The sequence below is a fragment of the Pristiophorus japonicus genome, chromosome 3 (assembly GCF_044704955.1).
Source record: "Pristiophorus japonicus isolate sPriJap1 chromosome 3, sPriJap1.hap1, whole genome shotgun sequence".
Lineage (NCBI taxonomy): Eukaryota > Metazoa > Chordata > Chondrichthyes > Pristiophoridae > Pristiophorus > Pristiophorus japonicus.
The window spans coordinates 7,744,663-7,769,170 of NC_091979.1; the positions used below are offsets into that span (position 1 = coordinate 7,744,663).

The window sequence follows — 24,508 nt, forward strand, 5'->3', positions numbered from 1 at the left end:
GTACCCATCACCTAACTGCAGAGTGATCAAGCCATGTGAGAAACCAGTCACTCAGGTTTTTCAGCATGGTTCCCCAGGGCATCAGGGCCGCTTACATTAGAGCAAGGTACTGCAGTAAACCACCCCCCCGCCCCACCCCCTCCCCGCCACACATCCTAAACAGGCACCCCATTGGTACTGTAAATGGTTCAGTTATTCACCCGTAATATGTAAATGTCCCAATCCTGGGATATGTGGTGAGGGGCACAGCCATAGGGTGGCTAGAAATTCCACACTGCCCAAGGTCCACCCTAAAAGACCTCCAAGAGCTCCTGGGTTAGAGTCCACCTGTCAATGGTAATGGCAAAAAATAAAATGCAAGAAATATCTGACTTTTATGCAGAACAGGTGGCCCTCGACTCCTATTCTATTCAATCTCCGCCATTTCACACAACGCGCGTGCTCCAAAAGGGTGCGGATGACCTTGAAGGGTAAGGATGGCCTCCGCAAAGTTGGGTCGATCTCCCTACTACCAAGAGCCCTCCAACTGGATTCTCGCTCCCACTGACCAACTGAGCTGTTCCAACCGACCCCCGGCGATCTCAATGGTGATGAGCCTCAGACCAGCTTCAACCACAGGTTTGGGCCCTACCTTCACTCCTCGTCCTCACGCACGAGTCTTCCCTCCGGCGACGTTCGGGCCTTCATCCCTCTGGCGACGCTCGGGCCTTCACTCCACCGGCAACGTTCGGGCCTTCATCCCTCCGCCGATGTTCAGGCCTTCACTCCACTGGCGACGTTCAGGTCTTCAACACTCCGGCAACGTTCAGGCCTTCATCCCTCAGGCGACGTTCGGGCCTTCAACCCTCCTGCGATGTTTGGGCCTTCACTCCACCGGCAACGTTCGGACCTTCATCCCTCCGGCAACGTTCGGGCCTTCACTCCACTGGCGACATTTGGGCCTTCAACCCGCCTTCAACCCTCCGGCGACTTTTGGGCCTTGATCCCTCCGGCGACTTCCGGGCCTTCATCCCACCGGCGACGTCTGGCCTCCCCATGGCTGCTGGCCCCACTCAACGGCGAAGTCTCTGTCGAGCACGTGGTGCGGTCACTCTGACCAATTTGACCTGTCCTCCTTCCACAAAGTCGACCTTTGACCATCCCAATGCCTGCCCTCAGCCAGGTCTCGGTCTTCTCAACACCTCACCGAAGGGCGCTGCTCAGCACAGAGCTTACAGCTTGCATCCTGCCATAAGCAACTGGGCGCGTACAGCAGAGCCTGTTCTCCAGTCGTCTTGGACCCCCTTGCCACTGGACCAAGACCTTGCTTTGCTAAGCCCGTGTGATGGCTGGTGTGCAACGGCCACCCCACGTTAAAAGAACTCACGCACAGTCATCTTCCACCCTTCAAAATGAAGATCGGGTCCTGGAACGTCAGCATCCTCATGGACAACTCCAACAGCGACAGACCGGAACGCCGCACTGCCATTATTGCCCGGGAACTTAGTCGCTTCGATGACATCGCCACCCTAAGCAAGACCTCGTGGGCAGGGGAAGGCCAGCTCAAAGAACAAGATGGAGGTTACACCTTCTTCTGGAAAGGCAAACCAGAGGGAGAACGCCGCCTCCACGGAGTCGGTTTCGCTATCATGAATGAGCTGGTCGACAGCCTCAGATTTCCCCTGCGGGATTAGCGAACGTCTCATGACTCTCCGACTCACCCTATCGCGAAACCAGTGCGCCACAGTTATCAGTGCGTACGCCCCAACACTCGACGCAACAGATGAGGCCAAAGAGGGATTTTACTCCAGCCTTGAACAATTCCTGTCCCGCATCCCTACGGACGACAAACTGATCCTCCTCGGCGACTTCAACGCCAGGGCACAGACCTCTGGGGAGGCGTGGTCGGCAGAGAGGGGGTAGGAAAAACCAACTCCAGCGTAGGTATCCTGCTCATGACAAAATGTCTAGAACACGACCTTGTCATAATCGACACTTGTTCCGCCAGAGGAACAAGTACAAGGCATCATGGCAACACCCTCGCTCCAAACACTGGCACCTGCTCGACTACATCATTGTTCGAGCCAGGGAGCGCAAGGACGTGCGCATCACCCGCGACTTGACAGGAGCCGATGACTGCTGGACGGACCAGCGCCTAATCCGTTCCGTCATCAACATCAATATAGCCCCAAAGTGGCGATGGCAGCAGAAGCAGTGCCGCAGAAAAATCAACGCCGGGGCACCCAAAGACCTAGCTAAGAGTACCCTATACAGCCGGCGCCTCACTGCTAACCTGGTGACCCTTGATGAGCCCGAGACGCAGTGTACCCACAGCACTTGGTCTGCCCTCCAGGCCACCATAACCAGTGCCTGCGAAGAGATACTCGGTCACTCAACCAGGAAACACCAGGACTGGTTTGATGAGAATGACCAGGAGATCCAAGAGCTAATAAATCGCAAGCGCATTTCTGAACCTAAAACAACCCAACTCGGGAGCAGCAAAGCAGCTTAATAGACGGCTTAAGGCCGAGGTCCAACGAAAAACCTGCGACCTAAAGAAAGCACAGGAGATTCAGAACCTGGCAACAGCCATGACGTGCAAGGATTCTTCACCGTGGTCAAGGCCACCTACGGCTCAAGCACCCAAGGCCCCATCCCACTGCTGGCCAAGAACGGGGAGACACTCATCAAGGACACCGAGGCAGTCAGGACCTGCTGGAAGGAGCAATTCGAAGATCTCCTTAATCGAGACTCTGCCTTTGACTCGAGTGTCCTCGACTCAATCCCACAGCATGCTACCCGCCACCATCTCAGCAAAACCCCAGCAGTGTACGAGGTAGAAAAGGCCATCCGTCAGCTCAAGAACAACAAGGCATCGGGAGCGGATGGAATCTCCGCTGAGGCACTAAAGTATGGTGAAGAGGCACTATTGGCATGAATACATGACCTCATCTCTCTCATCTGGAAGGAGGAGAGCATGCTGGGAAATCTCAGAGATGCAGTAATCGTGACCATCTTTAAAAAAGGGGACAAGTCCGACTGCGGCAACTACAGAGGAATCTCCCTGTTATCAGCCACTGGGAAAGTCATCGCTAGAATCCTCCTCAACCGTCTTCTTCCCGTGGCTGAGGAGCTCCTCCCGGAGTCATAGTGCGGATTCTGTCCACGACAGGGTACAACGGACATGATCTTTACGGCGCGACAACTGCAAGAGAAATGCAGGGAACAGCACCAACCCTTGTACATGGCCTTCTTTGATCTTACAAAGGCCTTTGACACTGTTAACCACGAGAGTCTATGGAGCGTCCTCCTCCATTTTGGCTGCTCCCAAAAGTTTGTCGCCATCCTCTGCCTGCTCCACGACGACATGCAAGACGTGATCCTGACCAACGGATCCACCTCAGACACAATCCACATCCAAGCAGGGCTGCGTCATCGCGCCAACCCTCTTCTCGATCTTCCTCGCTGCAATGCTCCACCTCACACTGAACAAGCTCCCCGCTGGAGTGGAACTATAGAACCAGCGGGAACCTTTTCAACCTTCATTGCCTCTAGGCCAGATCTAAGGCTGTCCCATCCTCTGTACATGGACGACGCTTGCGTCTGCGCACATTCAGAGGCTGAACTCCAAGTCATCGTTAACATCGAGGCGTACGAAAGCATGGGCCTTACGCTAAACATCCGTAAGACAAAGGTCCTCCACCAACCTGACCCCGCCACACAGCACTGCCCTCAGTCATCAAGATCCACAGCGCAGCCCTGGACAACGTGGACTACTTTCCATACCTCAGAGCCTATTATCAGCGAGGGCAGACATCGACGACGAGGTTTAACACCGCTTCCAGTGCGCTAATGCAGCCTTCGGCCGCCTGAGGAAGAGAGTGTTCGAAGATCAGGCCCTCAAATCTACCACCAAGCTTTTAGTCTACAGGGCTGTATGATACCCGCCCTCCTGTATGGCTCAGAGATGTGGACCATATATGGTAGACACCTCAAATCACTGGAGAAATACCACCAATGATGTCTCCGCAAGATCCTGCAAATCCCCTAGGAGGATAGATGCAGCAACATTAGTGTTCTCGATCAGGCCGACATCCTCAGCATCGAAGCACTGACCACACTCGACCTGCTCCTTTGGGCTGGCCACGTTGTTCGCATGCCCGACACAAGACTTCCAAAGTGAGAATGTGAATAGAAGAGTTGTGAATGTGTCAGTTGAATAGGATCATGGGAAAATGGCTAAAAGAAAATGTCAAGCTGAGATATTTGCAATGTCGACACAAAAAGGGGTTACTCAGAGTTGTGGTCAAACATGAGTTACACGAAAAAGCAAAGTCAGGCATGAGACAGACGAGGGGCTGCTAATAACCAGCCATAAAATAAGGAAATGCTATGTAAAATCGAAACTATAAACACATCCCTGGAGCCTGCCCTATTTGGAGAGTTGTTCGCCTGCAATTGGGTATGCTATGGGGGAAGTCGACCAATGATTGTATAAACTGAGTGTCACTCAAATATGTTCTGCTGTAACAATGTATAAAAATTGAGCTTTTGTACTGTTACGGGACTTGTCAAGAGAGAGGTGGACAGGCTCAAATCGAGGGTGTTCCCTTTATCTTAACAAGTCCCAGCCGGAGAAAAGAATAAAGGTCTTATGTTGCTAAGACTAAAAGTGTTCGTGTGTCAGTGAACTCGCTGAAACAGATTGAAGGGAAAAGAATCCAGTATCTACAAAAGCAAGCATGCTACTCGGTACTACACGGCAAGCGAGCCCCTGGTGGGCAGAGGAAACGTTTGATGGACACCCTCAAAGCCTCCTTGATAAAAGTGCAACATCCCCACCGACACCTGGGAGCCCCTGGCCAAAGACCGCCCTAAATGGAGGAAGAGCATCCGGGAGGGCGCTGAGCACCTCGAGTCTCGTCGCTCAGAGGCGAGAGTGCTACCCACTGAGGCACGAGTGTGTCATTGTACAAAAATATATTAGTATACATACTTTACCACTGTAATGAATATCAGGCTATGTTCTGAACATACCTTCTGCTTATATTTTTCCATATCCTCTTTATTCTTTTTAGCAAGCTGTTCATATTCAGCACGGATCTCTTTCAGAGCCTGTTCTAGGTCTGCTTTATGTGTATCTGCTTGTTCAATGTTGTGTAAGTGGTCTACCTTCTTCTGCCAGTAAACACGCTCCTGTAAGACAAAACACATGTAAAATCAAGGACCATACAGGCCACTTGGCCCAACATAGCTCATCCCGTTGACTTATTCTTTGTTTGAGAGATTTGAGCAACAATAAGGTGCTACTTCATTTTATTAACCTTAATTCACCCAGTGTAACAGCAGTTGCATTTTGACTCTCCTAATGTCTTTGACTCTACTATCTAATCTGGCAAATCATTCGCCTTTTGAATAAAGATATTCTTTCCAAATATTTGTTTTAAATTTACGATTCATTAATTTAAGCTTATGTCATTTGGTTCCAATGGCTTGACTTACCTTGACATCACATTCTGGGATCACCATATCTATGCCATTCAACATCTCTCAGAGTAAATTTAGTGACATGCAGTCTGCGCATATTAGAAAATCATGGTCACACTGCCTGCGATTTTCCAATTCGCGTTAGTGGTGAAGAGCCTCACAATTTACCCTTATATATCTTCATTACATCCTTCTTTAACTTTGTTTTCTCTAGACTTAAGCATCTCTAATCTTTTTTCATCGTTTATTTTGTTAGGGGCATCAAGGGATATGGAGCAAAGACGGGTTAAAGGAATATTGGTACAGATCGACCTTCATAGAATGATATGAACTACAACGGAATAGTAGACTCTTGATTAAGTTCAGAGCATATGGAATCAGAGGACAACTAGCAGAAGAAATCACAAACTGGATACAAAACAGAAAACGGAGAGCAGGGTTTAAAGGCAGTTACTCAGACTGGCAGAAGGTGGGAAGTGGTGCTCTACAAGGATGAGTGCTGGGACCACCCACCATTTACATAAATGATTTGGACTCAGGAATTGGAAGTACAATCAAAATTTGTGGATGACACAAAATTGGGGGTACAGTTAATATTGAGGAGATTGTGAAAAATATACAAGATGTTACAAACCTGCAGAATGGGGCATGTAAATGGCAAATTAATTTCAATATAGTAAGTGTGAGGTGGTGCCTTTTGGTACGAGGAATAAGGAGCTACATACTCCTTGGAAAATAAGAGTCCAAATGGGGCAGATACGTGAAGTGATTTAGAGTACAGATAAATAAATCATCAAAAGTAACAACACATACAAGCACTGGGGTTCATCTCTATAGGAATAGAATTGAAAAGCAGAGAAGTTATGTTAAATTTATAAAAAACCCTGGTCAGACCACACTTAAGAGTACTGTGCATAGTGCTGGTCTCCATATTACAAAAGGAATATAGAAACACTGGAAAAAATACAAAAAAGACTTATAAGGATACCAGAACTGAATGGGTACAACTATCAGGAAACATAGAAAATAGGTGCAGGAGTAGGACATTTGGCCCTTCGAGACTGCACCACCATTCAATAAGATCATGGCTGATCATTCACCCCAGTACCCCTTTCCTGCTTTCTCTCCCTTTAGCCGTAAGGGCAATATCTAACACCCTCTTGAATATATCCAATGAACTGGCATCAACAACGCTCTGCGGTAGGGAATTTCACAGGTTTACAACTCTCTAAGTGAGGAAATTTCTACTCATCTCAGTCCTAAATGGCTTACCCCTTATCCTTAGACAATGTCCCCTGGTTCTGGACTTCCCCAATATCGGGAATATTCTTCCTGCATCTAACCTGTCCAGTCCCTTCAGAATTTTATATGTTTCTATGAGATCCCCTCTCATCCTTCTAAACTCCAGTGAATACAGGCCCAGTCAATCCAGTCTCTCCTCATATGTCAGTCCTGCCATCCCGGGAAATCAGTCTGGTGAACCTTCGCTGCACTCTCTCAATAGCAAGAACGTCCTTCCTCAGATTAGGAGACCACAACTGAACACAATATTCCAGGTGAGGCCTCACTAAGGCCCTGTGCAACTGCAGTAAGACCTCCCTGCTCCTATACTCAAATCCCCTAACTATGAAGGCCAACATACAATTTGCCTTCTTCACCGCCTGCTGTACCTGTATGCCAACTTTCAATGGCTGATGTACCATGACACCTAGGTCTCGTTGCACCTCCCCTTTTCCTGATCTGCCACCATTCAGATAATATTCTGCCTTCGTGTTTTTGCCACCAAAGTGGATAACGTCACATTTATCCATATTATACTGCATCTGCCATGCATTTGCCCACTCACTAAACCTATCCAAGTCACCATGCAGCCTCTTAGCATCCTCCTCACAGCTCACACCGCCACCCAGCTTAGTGTCATCTGCAAACTTGGAGATATTACATTCAATTCCTTCATCTAAATCGTTAATGTATATTGTAAATAGCTGGGGTCCCAGCACTGAGCCCTGCGGCATCCCACTAGTCACTGCATGCCATTCTGAAAAGGACTCGTTTATCCCAACTCTCTGCTTCCTGTCTGCCAACCAGTTCTCTATCCACATCAGTACATTACCCCCAATACCATGTGCTTTAATTTTGCACACCAATCTCTTGTGTGGGACCTTGTCAAAAGCCTTTTGAAAGTCCAAATAGACCACATCCACTGGTTCATCCTTGTCCACTCTACCAGTTAGATCCTCAAAAAATTCTAGAAGTTTTGTCAAGCATGATTTCCCTTTCATAAATCCATGCTGACTGGACCGATCCTGTCACTGCTTTCCAAATGTGCTGCTATTTCATCTTTAATAATTGATTCCAACATTTTCCCCACTACTGACACCTGAGGAATAGCTCGACCCAGTATTGGGTCGGGTATCCATCAGGCATCCTTGCGGTGCAGGTGCAGGATGTTGTGCTCCTAAAATTGGCCCTTGTTGCACCCATTTTCTATCCCTATGCCTCCCACAACTATTCAGTTTTCTATTTCTTCCATCCTCTTATCCAGTCCCATGTATATCCTGTGATCTCATGATTTTTACTTTTATTCGGAGTCTTTCATGTGGGACTTTGTCAAAGACTTTCCAAGAGGCTATTATTGACTCTATTTTAAAATCCTCAAAAAAGTCAAGGAACTTGTCAGAGACCTGTCTTTCTGAAACCAAGACATTTGATTATAATAAATTATGCTATATATTTTACTTACTATTGATGGTAGGCTAATAATGCTGTAGTTGTGGGTTCAGATTTGTCTCTCCCCACCCCGTTTTAGGTACCACATTTTCCTATTTCCAATCTTAAAAGCACAAAGTTCAAAAGGGTAGAGGGTATATTCTGTAGTATATTAGATTAGGCAAAGGCTCCACTTGTGCAGTTAAGCAACAACATGATCAATAAATGAGGTAAGAGACAACATCAAACAACAACAAAAAAACTGCAAAGGGTATCAAAGTAATCACCAAAAGTTTGTATCAATATATATTTTTTTTATTCGTTTGGGGATGTGGGCATTGCTGGCAAGGCCGGCATTTATTGCCCATCCCTAATTGCCCCTTGAGAAGATGGTGATGAGCCGCCTGCCTGAACCGCTGCAGTCCGTGTGGTGAAGGTGCTCCCGCATAGTTGTTAGGGAGGGAGTTCCAGGATTTTGACCCAGCGACGATAAAGGAACGGCGATATATTTCCAAGTCAGGAGGGGAATGTGGAGGTGGTGGTGTTCCCATGTACCTGCTGCCCTTGTCCTTCTAGGTGGTAGAGGTCGCGGGTTTGGGAGGTGTAGCCGAAGAAGCCTTGGCGAGTTGCTGCAGTGCTTCTTATAGCTGGAAAACACTGCAGCCACGGTGCGCCGGTGGTGGAGGGAGTGAATGTTGAAGGTGGTAGATGGGGTGCCAATCAAGCGGGCTGCTTTGTCCTGGATGGTGTCGAGCTTCTTGAGTGTTGTTGGAGCTGCACCCATCCAGGGAAGTGGAGAGTATTCCATCACACTTCTGATTTGTGCCTTGTAGATGATGGAAAGGCTTTGGGGAGTCAGGAGGTGAGACACTTGCCGCAGAATATCCAGTCTCTGACCTGCTCTTGTAGCCACAGTAATTATATGGCTGGCCCAGTTAAGTTTCTGGTCAATGGTGACCCCCAGGATGTTGATGGTGGGGATTCAGCAATGGTAATACCATTGAATGTCAAGGGGCGGTGGTTAGGCTCTCGCTTGTTGGAGATAGTCATTGCCTGGCACTTGTGTGGTGCGAATGTTACTTGCCACTTAATGAGCAATTAATTTGTGCACATACCACGGCATATGGTAGGAGAATGCTGTGCGCAAATCAGTTGCTACATTTCTTACATTACAAAAGTGACTACACTTCAAAAGAGCTACATTATCTGTATGGGGCGACCTGAGGTGGTGAAAGGTACCAGATAATTGCCTGGCACTTGTGTGGTGCACAAATGTAACTGCCACTTATCAGCCCAAGCCTGAATGCCATCCAGGTCTTGCTGCATGCAGGCATGGACTGCTTCATTTTCTGAGGAGTTGTGAATGGCATTGAACACTGTGCAGTCATCAGCGAACATCCCCACTTCTGACCTTATGATGGAGGGAACGTCATTGATGAAGCAGCTGAAGATGGTTGGGCCTTGGACACTGCCCTGAGGAACTCCTGCAGCGATGTCGGGTCTGGGATGATTGACCTTCAGCAACCACAACCATCTTCTTTTGTGCTAGGTATGACTCCAGCCAGTGGAGAGTGTCCCCCTTGATTCCCATTTACTTCAATTTTACTAGGGCTCCTTGATGCCACACTCGGTCAAATGCTGCCTTGATGTTAAGGGCATTCTCTCTGGAATTCAGCTCTTTTGTCCATATCTGGACCAAGGTTGTAATGAGGTCTAGAGGCGCGTGGTCCTGGTGGAACCCAAACTGAGCATCAGTGAGCAGGTTATTGATGGGTATGTGCCACTTGATAGCACTGTCGATGACACCTTCCATCACTTTGCTGATGATTGAGAGCAGACTGATGGAGAGAGTGGTAATAGGGAATGTGGGCCCACTAAAGACAGTTGCAGGCAAGTCTCTAATGGATAATAAGGCAATAGCAGACTTGTTCAATGAAAACTTTGGGGGGGAATGGGGAATTTTAACATCAAATAAATGGGTGGGTTTGAGTGGGATGGGAGGTTAGTGTTAAAAATCTGAATCCCGACCCCAACCTGTCTACTTCTGGTTTTAAAGGAGGCAGGATGGGGGAGGCGGATTGGTATTTAATTTTTATAATGTGGCTGGAAGCCTTGGATTTATCCTGCTTTGCATGTTTAACCGTGGCCGACCGGGGTTCCCAGGCCTCAGGAATCAGGCTGTTGATGCGAGGTGAGGATAAAGTAGATTGGCCGATACTCTCTGGAGTTAAGAAGAACGAGGGGTAATCTCATTTAAACTTATACGATTCTGAGAAGGATTGACAGGGTAAATGCTGAGAGGTTGTTTTCCCTGGCTGGAGAGTGTAGAACTAGGGGTCATTGTCTCAGGATAAGGGGCCAGGCTTTCAAGACTGAAGTGAGGAAAAATGTCTTCACTCAGAGGGTTGTGAATCTTTGGAATTCTCTGCCCCAAATTGCTGTGGGATGCTCAGTTGTTGTGCATATTCAAGGCTGAAATCGATAAATTTGTAGATTCTGGAGGAATCAAGGGATATGGGAATAGGGTGGGAAAGTGGAGTTAAGGTCGAAGATCAGCCATGATCTGATTGACTGGCGGAGCAGGCTCGAGGGGCCGGATGGCCTACTCTTGCTCCTAATTCTTATGTTCTTATAGCCCCAGGGAGCATTCCTTGTGGGCCGGGAAGAGCAGGAGTGCTTCCTCCCAAGCTTCCCTATTATCACCATAGCATCCCCTCCCTCCAATGGGGGTCAGGGATCAGTCCCCCCGTCCCCCACGCTCCCATCCTCAGAGTTGGGGTTTGCACCTATCTGGGGTTGAGGCCTCTTGTTCAGCTTCCTTGCCGAATTGGAAGCCATCCTGTCAATCAATCTGATTAATAGGTGGGGAACCTGTCCACGACGTCACACTGTGGAGTTTCAAGCAGGATTTCCCACGCTCTACCAGGCCCCCTGCTCCCAGTGGGCCTCCAGGTAAAAATTCCGGCCTTTGTATCTGTTTTCACAGTGGACTTACAGACAGGATTTACACTGGAGTTTAGAAGGATGAGAGGGGATCTCATAGAAACGTATAAGATTCTGACGGTACTGGACAGGTTAGATGCGGGAAGAATGTTCTCGATGTTGGGGAAGTCCAGAACCAGAGGACACAGTCTAAGTTAAGGGGTAGGCCATTTAGGACTGAGATGAGGAGAAACTTCTTCACTGAGAGAGTTGTTAACCTGTGGAATTCTCTGCCGCAGAGAGATGTTGATGCCAGTTCAGTGGATATATCCAAGAGGGAGTTAGATATGGCCCTTACGGCTAAAGGGATCAAGGGGTAGGGAGAGAAAGCAGGAAAGGGGTACTGAGGGAATGTTCAGCCATGATCTTATTGAATGGTGGTGCAGGCTCGAAGGGCCGAATGGCCTACTCCTGCATTTATTTTCTATGTTTCTATTAGCAAGTGCAGTGTTAGATAATTACTGCTGTGACTTCCACCACTGAGAAAACATTTGAACATTTCTGTAAAGTTAAAAAAGTGTAGAAATCCCCCAGTCCCTAGTTATTTATTAAGGTGAAGCATTAACTATTATTTGGTTCCTACAAGCATATAGCAGGTAACAGGACTTTATTTGTTGTACTCACTTGATCACGTATATCTTCGAGTTGTGACAGTTGTATTTCCATAAGTTTAACTTTACGTTGAAGTTTATCTAATGCAACATTGGTTTCATCGCTTTTCTGTAAGTTAAATTTTATAGTATCAGTTCATTTCAACTAAAAAGGCAAACATGGAAGTAGCTATGGAGCTAATTTTACTTCTCTGACACATAACCATTTTCGTACATCGAGTGATTGTATTGAGACAAGCACTGCACAAAGTATTTTTGTCAGGACTACAGATTTGTAAAAACAATCTAAAAACAAAGGATATACTGCCTTAACGCTTCACTTATATCATCATTACATCGATTATATTGCAATATAACTTGCAGACATTTAATTCACAATATATCTCGCGTGATTATGGAAATTCTGTTGCTAAAGCTGGAAATAACTTAACGGGATTTTAAGAATTCATCACAACTAAATACTGTTATAAGTAATTTCCAATCCCCCCTCCCTCCCAGTAATCTCTAAGGTCAGTAATGATGACAATTATGCATCTTAAAAGTGAACCTCTACAAACCATAGCCGTATATAACCAGTGGCTCACATTTAAAAAATGTCTGCATATCTGTTGCATATCAATTAACAATGCAATGTGCAGCTGGTGCATTCGGATTATATAGCGCAAGATTTTAACTTGGAGGTGGGTCGGGAGCAGAGGGGGGCGAGGTTGGATGGGGTGGGTCTGGATTGCGGTCAGGAAAGCCCGGCGAACATTGTTCCCTCAGGTCCTGCCGAACTCAATGGCAGGGCCTAATTGAAAAAAATCTGTTCCCCAACCCTCCTCCCCCACCCCTGCCAAATTGAGAGGCAGGCTGAGTGGCTGTTGGGTGGGTAGGTCGCAACCGGCGAGCAGAGAGGACTGGAATGGAGGCTGGAATCGGGGTAGGGGAGGAGTGGGAGGTCAGAAGGCTGGACTGGGGTCGACAGAAGATCAGGATCGGAAGGAGGTTGGAAGGTTGGGATCGGAGGAGGTCTGGGGATTGGAGGCCGGAGGGGGGAGGAGACTTTGAGAGAGGGGCTGGGGTGTTGCCGAGGCCTCATCAGGGAGGTCGTGGGAAACCGGAAGGGCCGGGGTGATGTCCGATCATTGGGGGGGGGGGGGGGGGGTGCGGAGGGGAGGGCTTGGCGAGGCAGGAACGCTGGATCCAGCAGGTCAGTGAAAAAGCATTTACATCCTGGATCCAGCAGTTCTCGCCTTCCTTTAGCTGCCTGGAACTCCAAGGCCGGGGAAAACTGGCTGCCCAGAGTTAAATTTAACAAGGAGATTCAAAATGAGGCATGCAACCTCATTATAATATTTAAAGTGCCAACTCACCTACTGGGAGCAGGTTGGCCACCTCCGTTAAAAACGCAAGTCAGCGGGTTGGGATCAGGATTCACATTTCTACCACCTTAACCTCCCACCCCACTCAAACCTGCCATTTTTGGGGGTTAAAATTCCTCCCCCCCCCAACTCATTTCACCTGCCCTGGTTCCAGAGCCATTAACAAACATCTATCAATCTCAATTGACCTGATCTAGTCTCCACAGCTTTTTGAGAAAGAAAGTTCCAGAATTCCACTGTGTGCTTCCTAACATCACCCCTGAATGGCCTAGCTCAAAGAAACATTTTCTCTCAATCTACCCTCACAAATCCTTGTTATCTTGAGCTCCTCAAGTGCACCATCCCTTAATCTTATTTACTCAAGGGAATACAAGCCTAGTCTATTCAACATGTCCTCATAATTTGTAAGAGTCTAAATGGATTAGCGAAGCTAAGGGATCAAGGGGTACAGATTCACAAATCGTTAAAAGTAGCAACATGGTTAACAAGGCCATAAAAAATGCAAACAAAGCACTGGGGTTAATTTTTAGAGAAATAGAATTGAGAAGCAGAGAAGTTATGCTAAACTTATTTAGAACCTTGGTTGGAACACACTTGGAGTGCTATGAACAATTCTGAGGGCCGAAATTCAGGGTCCGTATAAGACCCGTTACCGCCGTTTTGTGGCGGAATCGAGTGGCCACCACGTTGTAGTCCATTGGCCCCCCACCGACCCAAATTCAGCTCAGGAATTTTTCGGCCTTCTGCCCCGCTGCAATCGCGTCATCAAAGCGCGCACTGCCGCTCTCCCGAACCTGTATTTGAATCCGCCCCAAATTTAGTGAAAAAATCCACAAGCCGCTGCACGGTGCCCCTGACAGCTTTTTCTGTCGGTGCACCTTCTCCTGTCTGTGGGCAGCACAGCAGCGTGGCGGCCCTTCAAGGGGAGGGCCCACTGCCGCGGCTGCCATGTGGTTATTTTTGCCGGCCAACTTCCTGATCGGCCAGCCAATTATTGCCCCGAGTTCGGTCATGCCGTCAACAGGTTTGAAAAGGTGCAAAAAAGATTGACATGGATGGTACCAGAACTGAGAGGTTATAACTGTCAAGAAAGACTGAAGAGGGTGGGGCTCCTTTCTCGAGAACAGAGAATATTGAGGGGTTACCGAAGAAAGATCTTTAAAATTATGAAGGCATTTGATTGGGTAGACGTAGAGAAGATGGCCTAGAAATTCGGTAGCCCCTGAAAACGGGGATTGGGATGTGATAGCAACCCATTCAGGGGACTGCAGGCTGCACGTAAAATTCGTGCTGCCTGCGAGTCTGCATGATTGTAGCGCTCAGACAAGCGCTGAACACGCTGCTGAGCGCTCAGCAAGGGGCCCAAGTTCCTGTGAGGCTACCTCCACTTAAAGCTAACCTACACAACTTAAAGGCAAGCTGCACCTCTTAAAGGGGCTTCTGCTTGCAACAGGTCGTGGGAGAGCTTGTGGAGGCTGCTGTCAGAAAAAAACTGTCTAATGGTTCAACAGGCTAGAGAAAGGGCTCTAAAGGCCCAAGTTTCCACATGATTTGCGCCTGATTTTTAGGAGCAACTGGTGGAGAACTGACTATCTTAGAAATTGCAATTCTCCACATTTTTTTTTCTGCAGTTCTAGTCAGGTAGAACAGTTCTAGTTTGGAACAGAATTTTTTTCTTCAAAAGGGGGCGTGTCCAGCCACTGACGCCTGATTTCAAAGTTTCCACAGTGAAAACGTACTCCAAACTAAGTTAGAATGGAGCAAGTGAAGATTTTTGTAGAACTGAAAAAACCTGTTCTACACATAAAAAAATCTGGCGCAGGTTACAAATTAGGCGTCCAGAACGAGGTGGGGGGGGGAAGGGAAGTCATTAAATTCTACAGTAAATCCTTATTTATACTTCTACAAATATTATACAAATAAATCCAACCTGAATAAACATTTATAAGAAAGAAAGATTAAATAAACCATCTTCCTACCTGTGTGAAAGTGCTTCAGGCACGGAGAATGCTGCAGTCAGCCTGAGGCGCCCGTTCTTCCCGCGGGGGGGGGAAGGAGGCGCCCGTTCTTCCCGCACGGGGGGGGGGGGGGGTGGAAGAGCGCCCATTCTTCCCGCGCGGGGGGGGGGGGGAGGGAGAGAGGAGGCGCCCGTTCTTTCTCGCGGGGGGGGGGGGGGGGGGGGGTGAGTCGCCCGTTCTTCCCACGGGGGGGGGGGGGGGGGGGAGAGGAGGCAGTGAGAAGGCTGCAAGTGCTGATGGCAATGTGCTTTTATTAAAAAATGTTCAAAAATTAAACAGCTACAAAGAACTACAAAAATAGCCGAGTGCCATTGTTTCCTTCACACTGAGCATGCGCGAATGCTGCAACGCGCAGGCGCAGTGTTGCCGGCAGGAAACAAACTAATTTAAATGGTACCCGCCCCCTCCCACTTACAAAATCGACGCGAGTGTAGGCTCCGCCCCCCTGGGCGCCGCGCCAGGCAGACAAGGAGCTGCAGAATGTTCCAGAATCGTGATTTTTTTTTTAGGCGCCGTTTTAGACGCGAAAAATGGGCGCCCAGCTCGAAGGGGCGCCCGTTTTTTATCGTGTGGAAACTTGGGCCCCAAGATTCCCAATGCAGCACTGGAGACATTGGTCCAGGAGGTTAACTCCAGAAGAGATTCCCTTCCTACAGGGGGCTTGGGGGCCCTTCAGGCAGCAGACAAGACTATAGTGGGAGCAGATATGGTCAATGTGGACCTGGGCTCATGGCAGGAAGAAGTTTAATGACCTCACATGAACATTCAAGGTTAGTAAATTCATTTTCAAATGCCTTATCCCACCATCTGCACCACTAGCCACACACACTGCTCAATGCACCATACTCTCATCACTCACCTACCAACAACCTCTACCAAACACGGCTCATACCTTACATTCATAGCTTTACCTCACCCGCACGCACTTACCACTGCTGCAAGACTCACATACACATCTCATAGCTTGAACACTGCTATTCAACCATGACAGGCATATCACCCAAACACCTTACACCACACTCACTGACACACTTCCCTTTCTCTTGCAGGGAATGGTGGTGTAAAACAGACAACAGCAGACTTTAACCGGCAGGGGACAGGCTCACCTACATCAACTCACCCCCTTGGAGGAGACGGTGCTGGCCATTCTTGGCAGGGGCATGGCTGAGCCCTGGCCAGTGGCGGGGCTGGAGGAATGCAAGATATAGGTATCCTCATATGTTATCCTCCTTCTCACATTCCACTTCCCCCTGATCCCACAATCTGTTTTGATTCACATGGTAAAAGCATGCAGCTCTTGATTCCGCCACCGCCCCCCCTTCCCACCACAACCCATGTGCCTTTCTCATGTCAAACACCCAGGATGTTCAGCCTGTCTAGCCAGTGGTCGAACGACAAAAGTGTAAAGTCCTGTCCTCTCAGTATAGATTCACACGAGGCATGTAGTGAAGTCGTCACTCTGGGCCTGCACCTTTATTTCATAGCTCTCGAATGCTGCACTTGCCTGAGACCTGTGCTTATACACCTGTCGCTTACAAGTGCACCCGTGGTGGTAAGGTATGCTGGTGGTTACAGGTCATATCTTATTACAGTCATGTATAGCATGTTAGGATACAGTTATATATAATAATGTAAGATACATGACATCACCCTCCCCCAGGGTCTTATTGTCTTTCTAGGTTCAGCCTCTCAGGTGGTCTACACTCTTGTGTGGAGCGTCTGAGTTGTGGTTCAGTTGTTTGCCTTGGTGTCTGTTTTTCTTTGGGTGTGGTTGCTGGTATCTCGCCTGGGCTGTCTGTTTCGATTGGTGTGATTGTTGTTGACTCGTCTGGGCTGTCTGTTGGGATTGCCCTTTCCTCAGGTTGTTCCCTCTGTCTGTCCACCAGGTGTGGTGCGAGTTCCACATTGTAGTCTGCCTCTGGTTCCGCAGTGTTGTTGGTAAATCTGCTTTTGACTTGGTCTACATGCCTCAGGCAGGTTTTGCCATTGTCCATTTGTACTACCAGTAGCCTGTTTCCTTCCTTGCCCGTGACTGTCCCTGCAAGCAATCTGGGACCCCTGCCATAGTTTAGTACAAACACTTTGTCCCCTATCTCATTCCATCTCCCCCTCGAATTTCTGTCATGGTACTCAGTCAGCTTACGGCGTTTTGCCTCAACGATTTCGTGCATGTCTGGGAGGATTAATGAGAGCCTTATTTTTAAAGTCCTTTTCATCAACAGTTGTGCGGGGGAGATCCCAGTCAGTGAGTGCGGACAAGATCTGTATGCCAGCAGCAGTCGCGACAGGCGACCCTGCAGCGTGGGACCTTGGATTTTAAGCATGCCTTGTTTAATGATTTGCACTGCTCTCTCCGCCTGGCCGTTGGAGGCCGGCTTGAACGGTGCCGTCTTGACGTGATTTATGCTGTGGTCAATTATAAAGTCTTGGAATTCTGCGCTGGTGAAGCACGGACCATTGTCATTGACCAATATGTCAGGGATTCCGTGCGTTGCAAACATGGTTGCGAGGCTCTCCACAGTGGTGGAGGTTGTGCTCGAGTTTAAAATGGTGCATTCGATCCACTTTGAAAATGAATCTACAACTACGAGGAACATTTTGCCCATGAATGGGCCCGCATAGTCTACGTGCACCCGCGACCACGGTTTGGTAGGCCAGGGGTTCAGTGGAGCCTCCCTGGGGGCATTGCTGAGTTGGGTACAAATGGTGCACCTTTGGACGCAGAGCTCCAAGTCCGCGTCAATACCACGCCACCAGACGTGGGATCTGGCTATGGCCTTCATGAGAACGATCCCCGGGTGCTCGCGGTGGAGCTCCCGGACAAATGCCTCTCTGCCTCGCAGAGGCATGACTACTCGGCTGCCCCACATCAGGCAGTCTGCTTGTAGTGATAGCTCATGCATGCGCCTGTGAAAGGGTTTTAATTCCTTGGGGCAGGCATTGCGAGCCTCTACCCAGTCACCGGTTAGGACACATCTTTTTACTCAGGATAACGTGGGATCGCTGGCCGTCCAGGCTCTGATTTGGTGAGCTGTCATGGGCTCTGATTTGGCGAACCTGTGGACTCAAAGGCATTGATTGCCATGACTATCTCACAGTCCTGTTCGTCAGACCCTTCCGTGGTCGCCAGGGGTAGCCTGCTGAGCGCGTCGGCACAGTTGTCTATGCCTGGTCTGTGCCTTATTGTGTAGTCGTAGGACGCCAGCATGAGTGCCCACCGGTGAATTCGCGCCGAGGCGTTGCCTTGCTCTCGGATAGGAGGGACGTGAGGGGCTTGTGGTTGGTTTCTAACGCGAACTTGGCCCCGAAAAGGTATTGGTGCATCTTTTTGACACCGTACACGCACGCAAGCGCCTCCTTCTCTACCATTCCGTACCCGCGCTCCGCCCGCGAAAGTGACCTGGGGACATAAGCTATGGGTTGTAATTTGCCCGCACTATTGACATGTTACAAAACGCACCTGACCCCATAGGCTGATGCATCACATGTGAGAACTAGCTTTTTACCTGGGTCAAAGAAAGTCAAAACACTGTTAAAACACAAAAAATTGCGTACCTTATTAAAAGCGCGTTCCTGGGCGTCCCCCCAAAACCGATTGCACCCCTTCCTGAATAGCATGTGGAGAGGCTCCAGCAGCGTGCTTAAGTTCGCATAAAGTTCCCAAAGTAATTGAGTAGCCCGAGAAAGGCGCGCAGTTCTGAGATATTCCGGGGCCTGGGTGCCAAGCGAATTGCTTGTTTTGGACTCTGTTGGGCGGTTTCCATCAGCGGCAATCCTTCTACCCAAAAATTCAACCTCGGGTGCGAGAAACAGGCACTTGGATTTCTTGACTCGTAGGCCTACCCGATCCAACCGCTTTAGTACTTCCTCCAAATTACGGAGATGGGAGTCGGTGTCCCTGCCCGTGATAAGTATGTCGTCTTGAAATACAACCGCCCCCGGGATGGACTTGAGCAGACTCTCCATGTGCTGGAATATGGTAGCTGCTGACCTGATGCCGAATGGGCATCGATTGTACATGAAAAGACCTCGATGTATGTTGATGGTGGTGAGTAGCTTGGATTCCTCGGTCAATTCTTGCGTCATATACGCAGATGTGAGGTCTAATTTTGAGAAAAGTTTACCTCCAGCCAATGTGGTAAATAAGTCCTCCGCTCCGGGCAGCGAGTACTGGTCCTGTAGGGAGACTCTGTTTATGGTAGATTTGTAGTCCCCACAGATTCGTACGGATCCATCAGGCTTCATGACTGGGACGATGGGACTTGCCCAGTCGCTAAATTCCACAGGTGATATAATGCCTTCCCTTGGAAGCCTGTCCAGTTCGTGTTCAATCTTTTCCCTCATCACATAGGGTACAGCTCTGGCCTTGTGATGGACCAGTCTAGCATCCTGTGTGATGTAGATTTTGACTTTGGCCCCTTTGAAAGTACCCACACCTGGCTGAAAGAGATGTTCAAATCGCTTTCTAACTGTTGAGCAGGAGGTCCGTTCCTCTAATGACATGGCATGAACATCATCCCATTTTCAGTTTAGTTTTGCCAGCCAGCTTCTCCCCAGCAGTGCTGGGGGGTCTCCGGGGACAATCCACAGGGGAAATCGGTTCACTGTCCCTTTGTGTGTGACAGAGAGCGTGGTGCTGCCGAGGACTGGTACGATTTCTTTGGTATAGGTCCTTAGTTTGGTGTCGACCCTTGTGAGTTTTGGTCTGTCTCTTTTATGCGGCCACAGTTGTTCAAATTGTTGAGCGCCCATGAGAGATTGACTCGCTCCCGTATCCAGCTCCATGTTGACAGATATCCCGTTGAGTAGGACCCTCATTATTATAGGAGGCGTCCTGTTGTAGGAGCAGCGGCCATTGATCGTGTTGACCCGCTGTACATCGGTGTCCCAGGTACTGTCCCCACCATCTTCTGGTTCGCTTTCCGACCCATCCGATTCGTATACCAGCCGAGCTGCCGTTTTTTTGCACATGCGGGCCAAATGCCCTGTATATTCACAATTTCTGCAAACAGCCTGCTGATATCGACATCCCCTTGACGAGTGCCCACCCCCACACCTCCAGCACAGACCTGTTCTATTGTTTAAAGTGCTCCCAAAGAATGAGCTGCGTCTGGCTGATCTCTCTTGAGCTTCCCTCAGTTTGTAGTTCATTGCTCGCATTGTGGGTTGATGAGGTGTGAACGGCCGTTCCTGTGGCCCTTGATGGCTCTGCCTGCTGTCGAGAACCTGTTCTCCCGGTTTTGTCTGTGTGTGGGGGTAGCAGCTTGTTTAGTGCTGTGAACTTCTTGTTCCAATATTTCGTTAGTTGTCGTACCTGCATTGTAAATCAACCTCGTTTCTTCTTCCCCTACCAAGAATGTCTGTGCAACCAGCGCTGCTGCCTCTAAGGTCAGGTTCTTGGTCTCTATGAGCTTTCGGAATATGCCTGCGTGGCCTATTCCTTCAATGAAAGAGTCTCTCAGCATTTCTCTCCTCAGTTCATCGGAGAACTCACATAAACTAGCCAACCTCTGAAGTTCCGCCACGAAGTCGGGTATGCTGTGGACCACACAGCGTCTGTAGTTGTAGAACCTGTGTCTGGCCATGTGTAGGCTGCTCGCTGGCTTCAGGTGGTCTCTTACCAGTGTGCTCAATTCTTCAAACGACTTGCTTGCTGATTTCTCGGGTGCCAACAGATCCTTCATTAAAGCGTATGTTTTCAAGCCACAGCTGGTCAAGAGATGGGCTCTTCTCTTGTCTGCCTTATCGTCGCCTAACCAGTCTTTGGTTACAAAGCTTTGCTGGAGCCTTTCTATAAAGTCATCCCAATTGTCTCCCGCATTGTACTTTTCATCTGATCCGTTGTTCGCCATTCTGTGGATTCTGTAATCCCGTAACCCATCGCCACTGTAAAGTCCTGTCCCCTCAGTACAGATTCACATGAGGCATGTAGTGAAGTCAAGGTCACTCTGGACCTGCACCTTTATTTCACAGCTTTTGAATGCTGCACTTGCCTGAGACCTGTGCTTATATACCTGTCTCTTGCAAGTGCACCCATGGTAGTAAGGTATGCTGGTGGTTACAGGTCATATTTTATTACAGTCATGTATAGCATGTTAGGATACAGTTATATATAATAATGTAAGATACATGACAAAAAGGCAGAGGAGAGTCAAGAAGAAACACTGTCACTCGACTTCACAGTCCCAGCTCAGATACTAACACTCCGTGTACTTCAGAGGATAGATTTGACGCGGGATCTGCCATGGTGAGACACTGGACACAAATGGCCTGCAGCCAGAGCAGACATAGAGGGCGAGGTCACACATGACGACTCAGATGAAGACCACTATGGGGCGGCCTACAGAAGAATGTTGATGGATAGGCACAATTAAATGCTTGGTGCATTTGCAGGCCTGCCAAAAAGCCCAAATGCAATGTCAAGGAGCATGGAGGGGTCCAGCTGCAGCCTTGCAAAGGGCTTTGGCAGAGCTTAGAGTACATCCTTTCCAGCGTGGAAGAGCTGGGCAGATCCATCATGCCACATCTGATGGCCAAAGTCTCAACTTCCATTGCAGCAAAAGCACAAGCCACCCAACGACTGAGTGCTGCAATGGAAGCGCAGACTGAATTTATGTTGCCATCATTGTTGGGTTTACCAGCGTTGAAAGTGGCTTGAAGGGAGTCACAGCAGTCCATACTCCAGCAGATTACGATGATTGCTGAGGCACTGCCCCTGGGCAGTGGCAATGAGTCTGTAGAGGACGGCCCTGCTGTACTCTCTCAGGATGACAGCATTCATCCTCACAACACTGCCACTCCACCAGTGTCCTTGCTGTTGCCTGTCAGCCAGCCAGCCTAGACTACTGCCGCCCATGCCGAGGTGATGCAGTCCGAAGTTGGGCTTATTAGGCCTAGAGCTCCTCGAGGTCATCTTGCAAGACCATCTGCTGTCTCCCCCACTGAAAGTCAGTAGCCTTCCACCATACAAGCCATTGGGATAGCACTGTGTAGGAACACTAGGAAAGTCAAGCACACACAAAACAGTCACTAAGGGAATGCACAAGGGTAATTATTTAAATGTTGATGTAATATTGGATGGATATATGGATAAAGCTTGATTGGAATGTTCATTTGTGGTGGCTGTTATTTCAGCATTGCGGCCAAGAGACGCTGTGATGGTCAGTAACAGAGGGAAGGTAAGGTGTGGGACTAACACTGAATGGGGATTTGATTTGATTGGGTTACGATCAACCGTACCGCAGGCGGATGATTCGATCCCAGATATCCCGGCCAGAGAACCTGTCTGGGTTGCCTCCTTCATTCTGCTTCCTGCTCCTGAGCTGCTGGCCGTATCCCTGATGGGAAGGGCTGTGTCCTCATGGTGGCCAAGTTGAAGAGGGTACAGCAGACCATGACGAATTGTGACACATCCTCCGTTGAGTACTGTAGAGCTCCTCCAGAGCGGTCCAGGCAGTGGAAACATTGATTAAAGACGACAATGGTCTATTCTATGATGTTTCGTGTGACTGTGTGGTTCTCGTTGTACGCATACTGCCATGTGTGGTTGGGTTGCAGAGTGGAGTCATGAGCCAGGTGGTCAACGGATAGCCCTTAACGCCCAGTAACCACCCGCTTCTGGTTTGTCTTGGTCGCACAAAGACTGAGGGAGCAGCAGACTGGCGCAGAATGAAAGCAACATGACTGCTGCTAGGATACTGGACATTCACCATCATGATGTGCTGAGCATGGTCGCACAGTGAGTGGTAACATTTGCGGTTGAGGTACAAGTCAGCATTTATATATGGTGCCTGCTAAGCCACGTGCATGCAGTCGATGGCGCCCTGCATGTATGCTTGGGGTTACTAGCCACCAGGTGGCGTGACTGTCGGAGGTCATTGGGCTGTATGCACCTGTGTGCAGGCCAGGTATAAAAGGCGAGCCATCATGTAATGTAATCACTTTGGGCCCTAATAAAGCAGGGCCAGGTTTGTACCTGTGTTAGTTTACAGTATTCAGTCTATCGAGTTATTGCATACATAACATTTGGCGACGAGGTAACTTAAGAACCTTTGCATGCAAAAATTGGAACTCTGGAGAGGACTGGACAGATTTTGTAGCTCGCCTGGACAAGTGCTTCGTGGCAAACAAAATGGAGAAACCCACTGACGCAGTTAGGCGCAGGGCGGTCTTCCTCACTGTTTGTGGTCCGAAAATCTATGGACTCATAAAGAATCTTCTCTCGCCTGCAAGTCCAACGGACAAGGACTATGAGGAATTGTGTGCTCTGGTACGTGACCATCTCAAACCAGAAGGCATCATCATCTCACGATATCGATTCTACAAGCACGTTCGTTCTGAGGGCCAGGATGTGTCGGAATTCGTTGCCAACCTAAGACGTCTAGCTGGACCATGTAAGTTCGAAAACGCGTTGGGAGACATGCAGCAGGACTTCTTTGTAATTGGTGGTGAAGATATGTGGTCCTTGCACATATTTGGTCAAGCTAATGGACAGGTTAGGTTTGTTCACATTGATCATATTTTACCCACAGAAATGGAAGTAGTTGAAGGTGGGAGTGATTCAATTATTTCTGACTCATCAGATAGTTTTGATACACCAGTAGCATATCCTACATCCAATGTACTGGAAACAAATCCAACAGAAAGTCAGAATTTAGGTCTGAGTCCGAGTCAGAAAACAAACAGTCTGAAGTTAGAGAGTTCAAATGGAAATCAAGGGCATCCCTTGGAGGAAAACTTCACTCCGGATCAGCCTCAAATTAGTTTAAATTCGACACCATGTTTGGCAGGTTCTGTTCGAGAGTGAAGATATCCTCAAGTGGTTAAGCTTGATTTGTAAATATGGCAAAATAAGTCCATATCGTTTGTTATAGAACATAGAAAAATAGGTGCAGGAGTAGGCCATTCGGCCCTTCGAGCCTGCACCGCCATTCAATAAGATCATGGCTGATCATTCCTTCAGTACCCCTTTCCTGCTTTCTCTCCATACCCCTTGATCCCTTTAACCGTAAGAGCCATATCTAACTCCCTCTTGAATATATCCAATGAACTGGCATCAACAACTCTCTGCGGCAGGGAATTCCACAGGTTCACAACTCTCTGGGTGAAGAAGTTTCTCCTCATCTCAGTCCTAAATGGCCTACCCCTTATCCTAAGACTGTGTCCCATGGTTCTGGACTTCCCCAACAACGGGAACATTCTTGCCGTATCTAACCTGTCCAGTCCCGTCAGAATCTTATATGTTTCTGTGAGATCCCCTCTCATCCTTCTCAACTCCAGTGAATAAAGGCCCAGTTGATCCAGTCTCTCGTCATATGACAGCCCAGCCATCCCTGGAATCAGTCTGGTGAACCTTCGC

The 24,508-nt window shown here is 48.6% G+C and overlaps 1 protein-coding gene across 2 annotated transcripts in view; it reads right to left on the reverse strand.

Moving 5' to 3' along the window:
- Window positions 1-24,508, reverse strand: part of LOC139259650 (vimentin-like) — a 159,780-nt gene that overhangs the window by 77,038 nt on the left and 58,234 nt on the right. For both annotated transcript variants that reach the window (XM_070875165.1, XM_070875164.1), the window contains exons 3-4: window positions 11,782-11,877; window positions 5,017-5,175 (exon numbers count right to left, since the gene is read on the reverse strand). In XM_070875165.1, coding sequence (XP_070731266.1) covers window positions 5,017-5,175; window positions 11,782-11,877 — 255 coding nt within the window. The remainder of the gene's footprint in view (window positions 1-5,016; window positions 5,176-11,781; window positions 11,878-24,508) is intronic.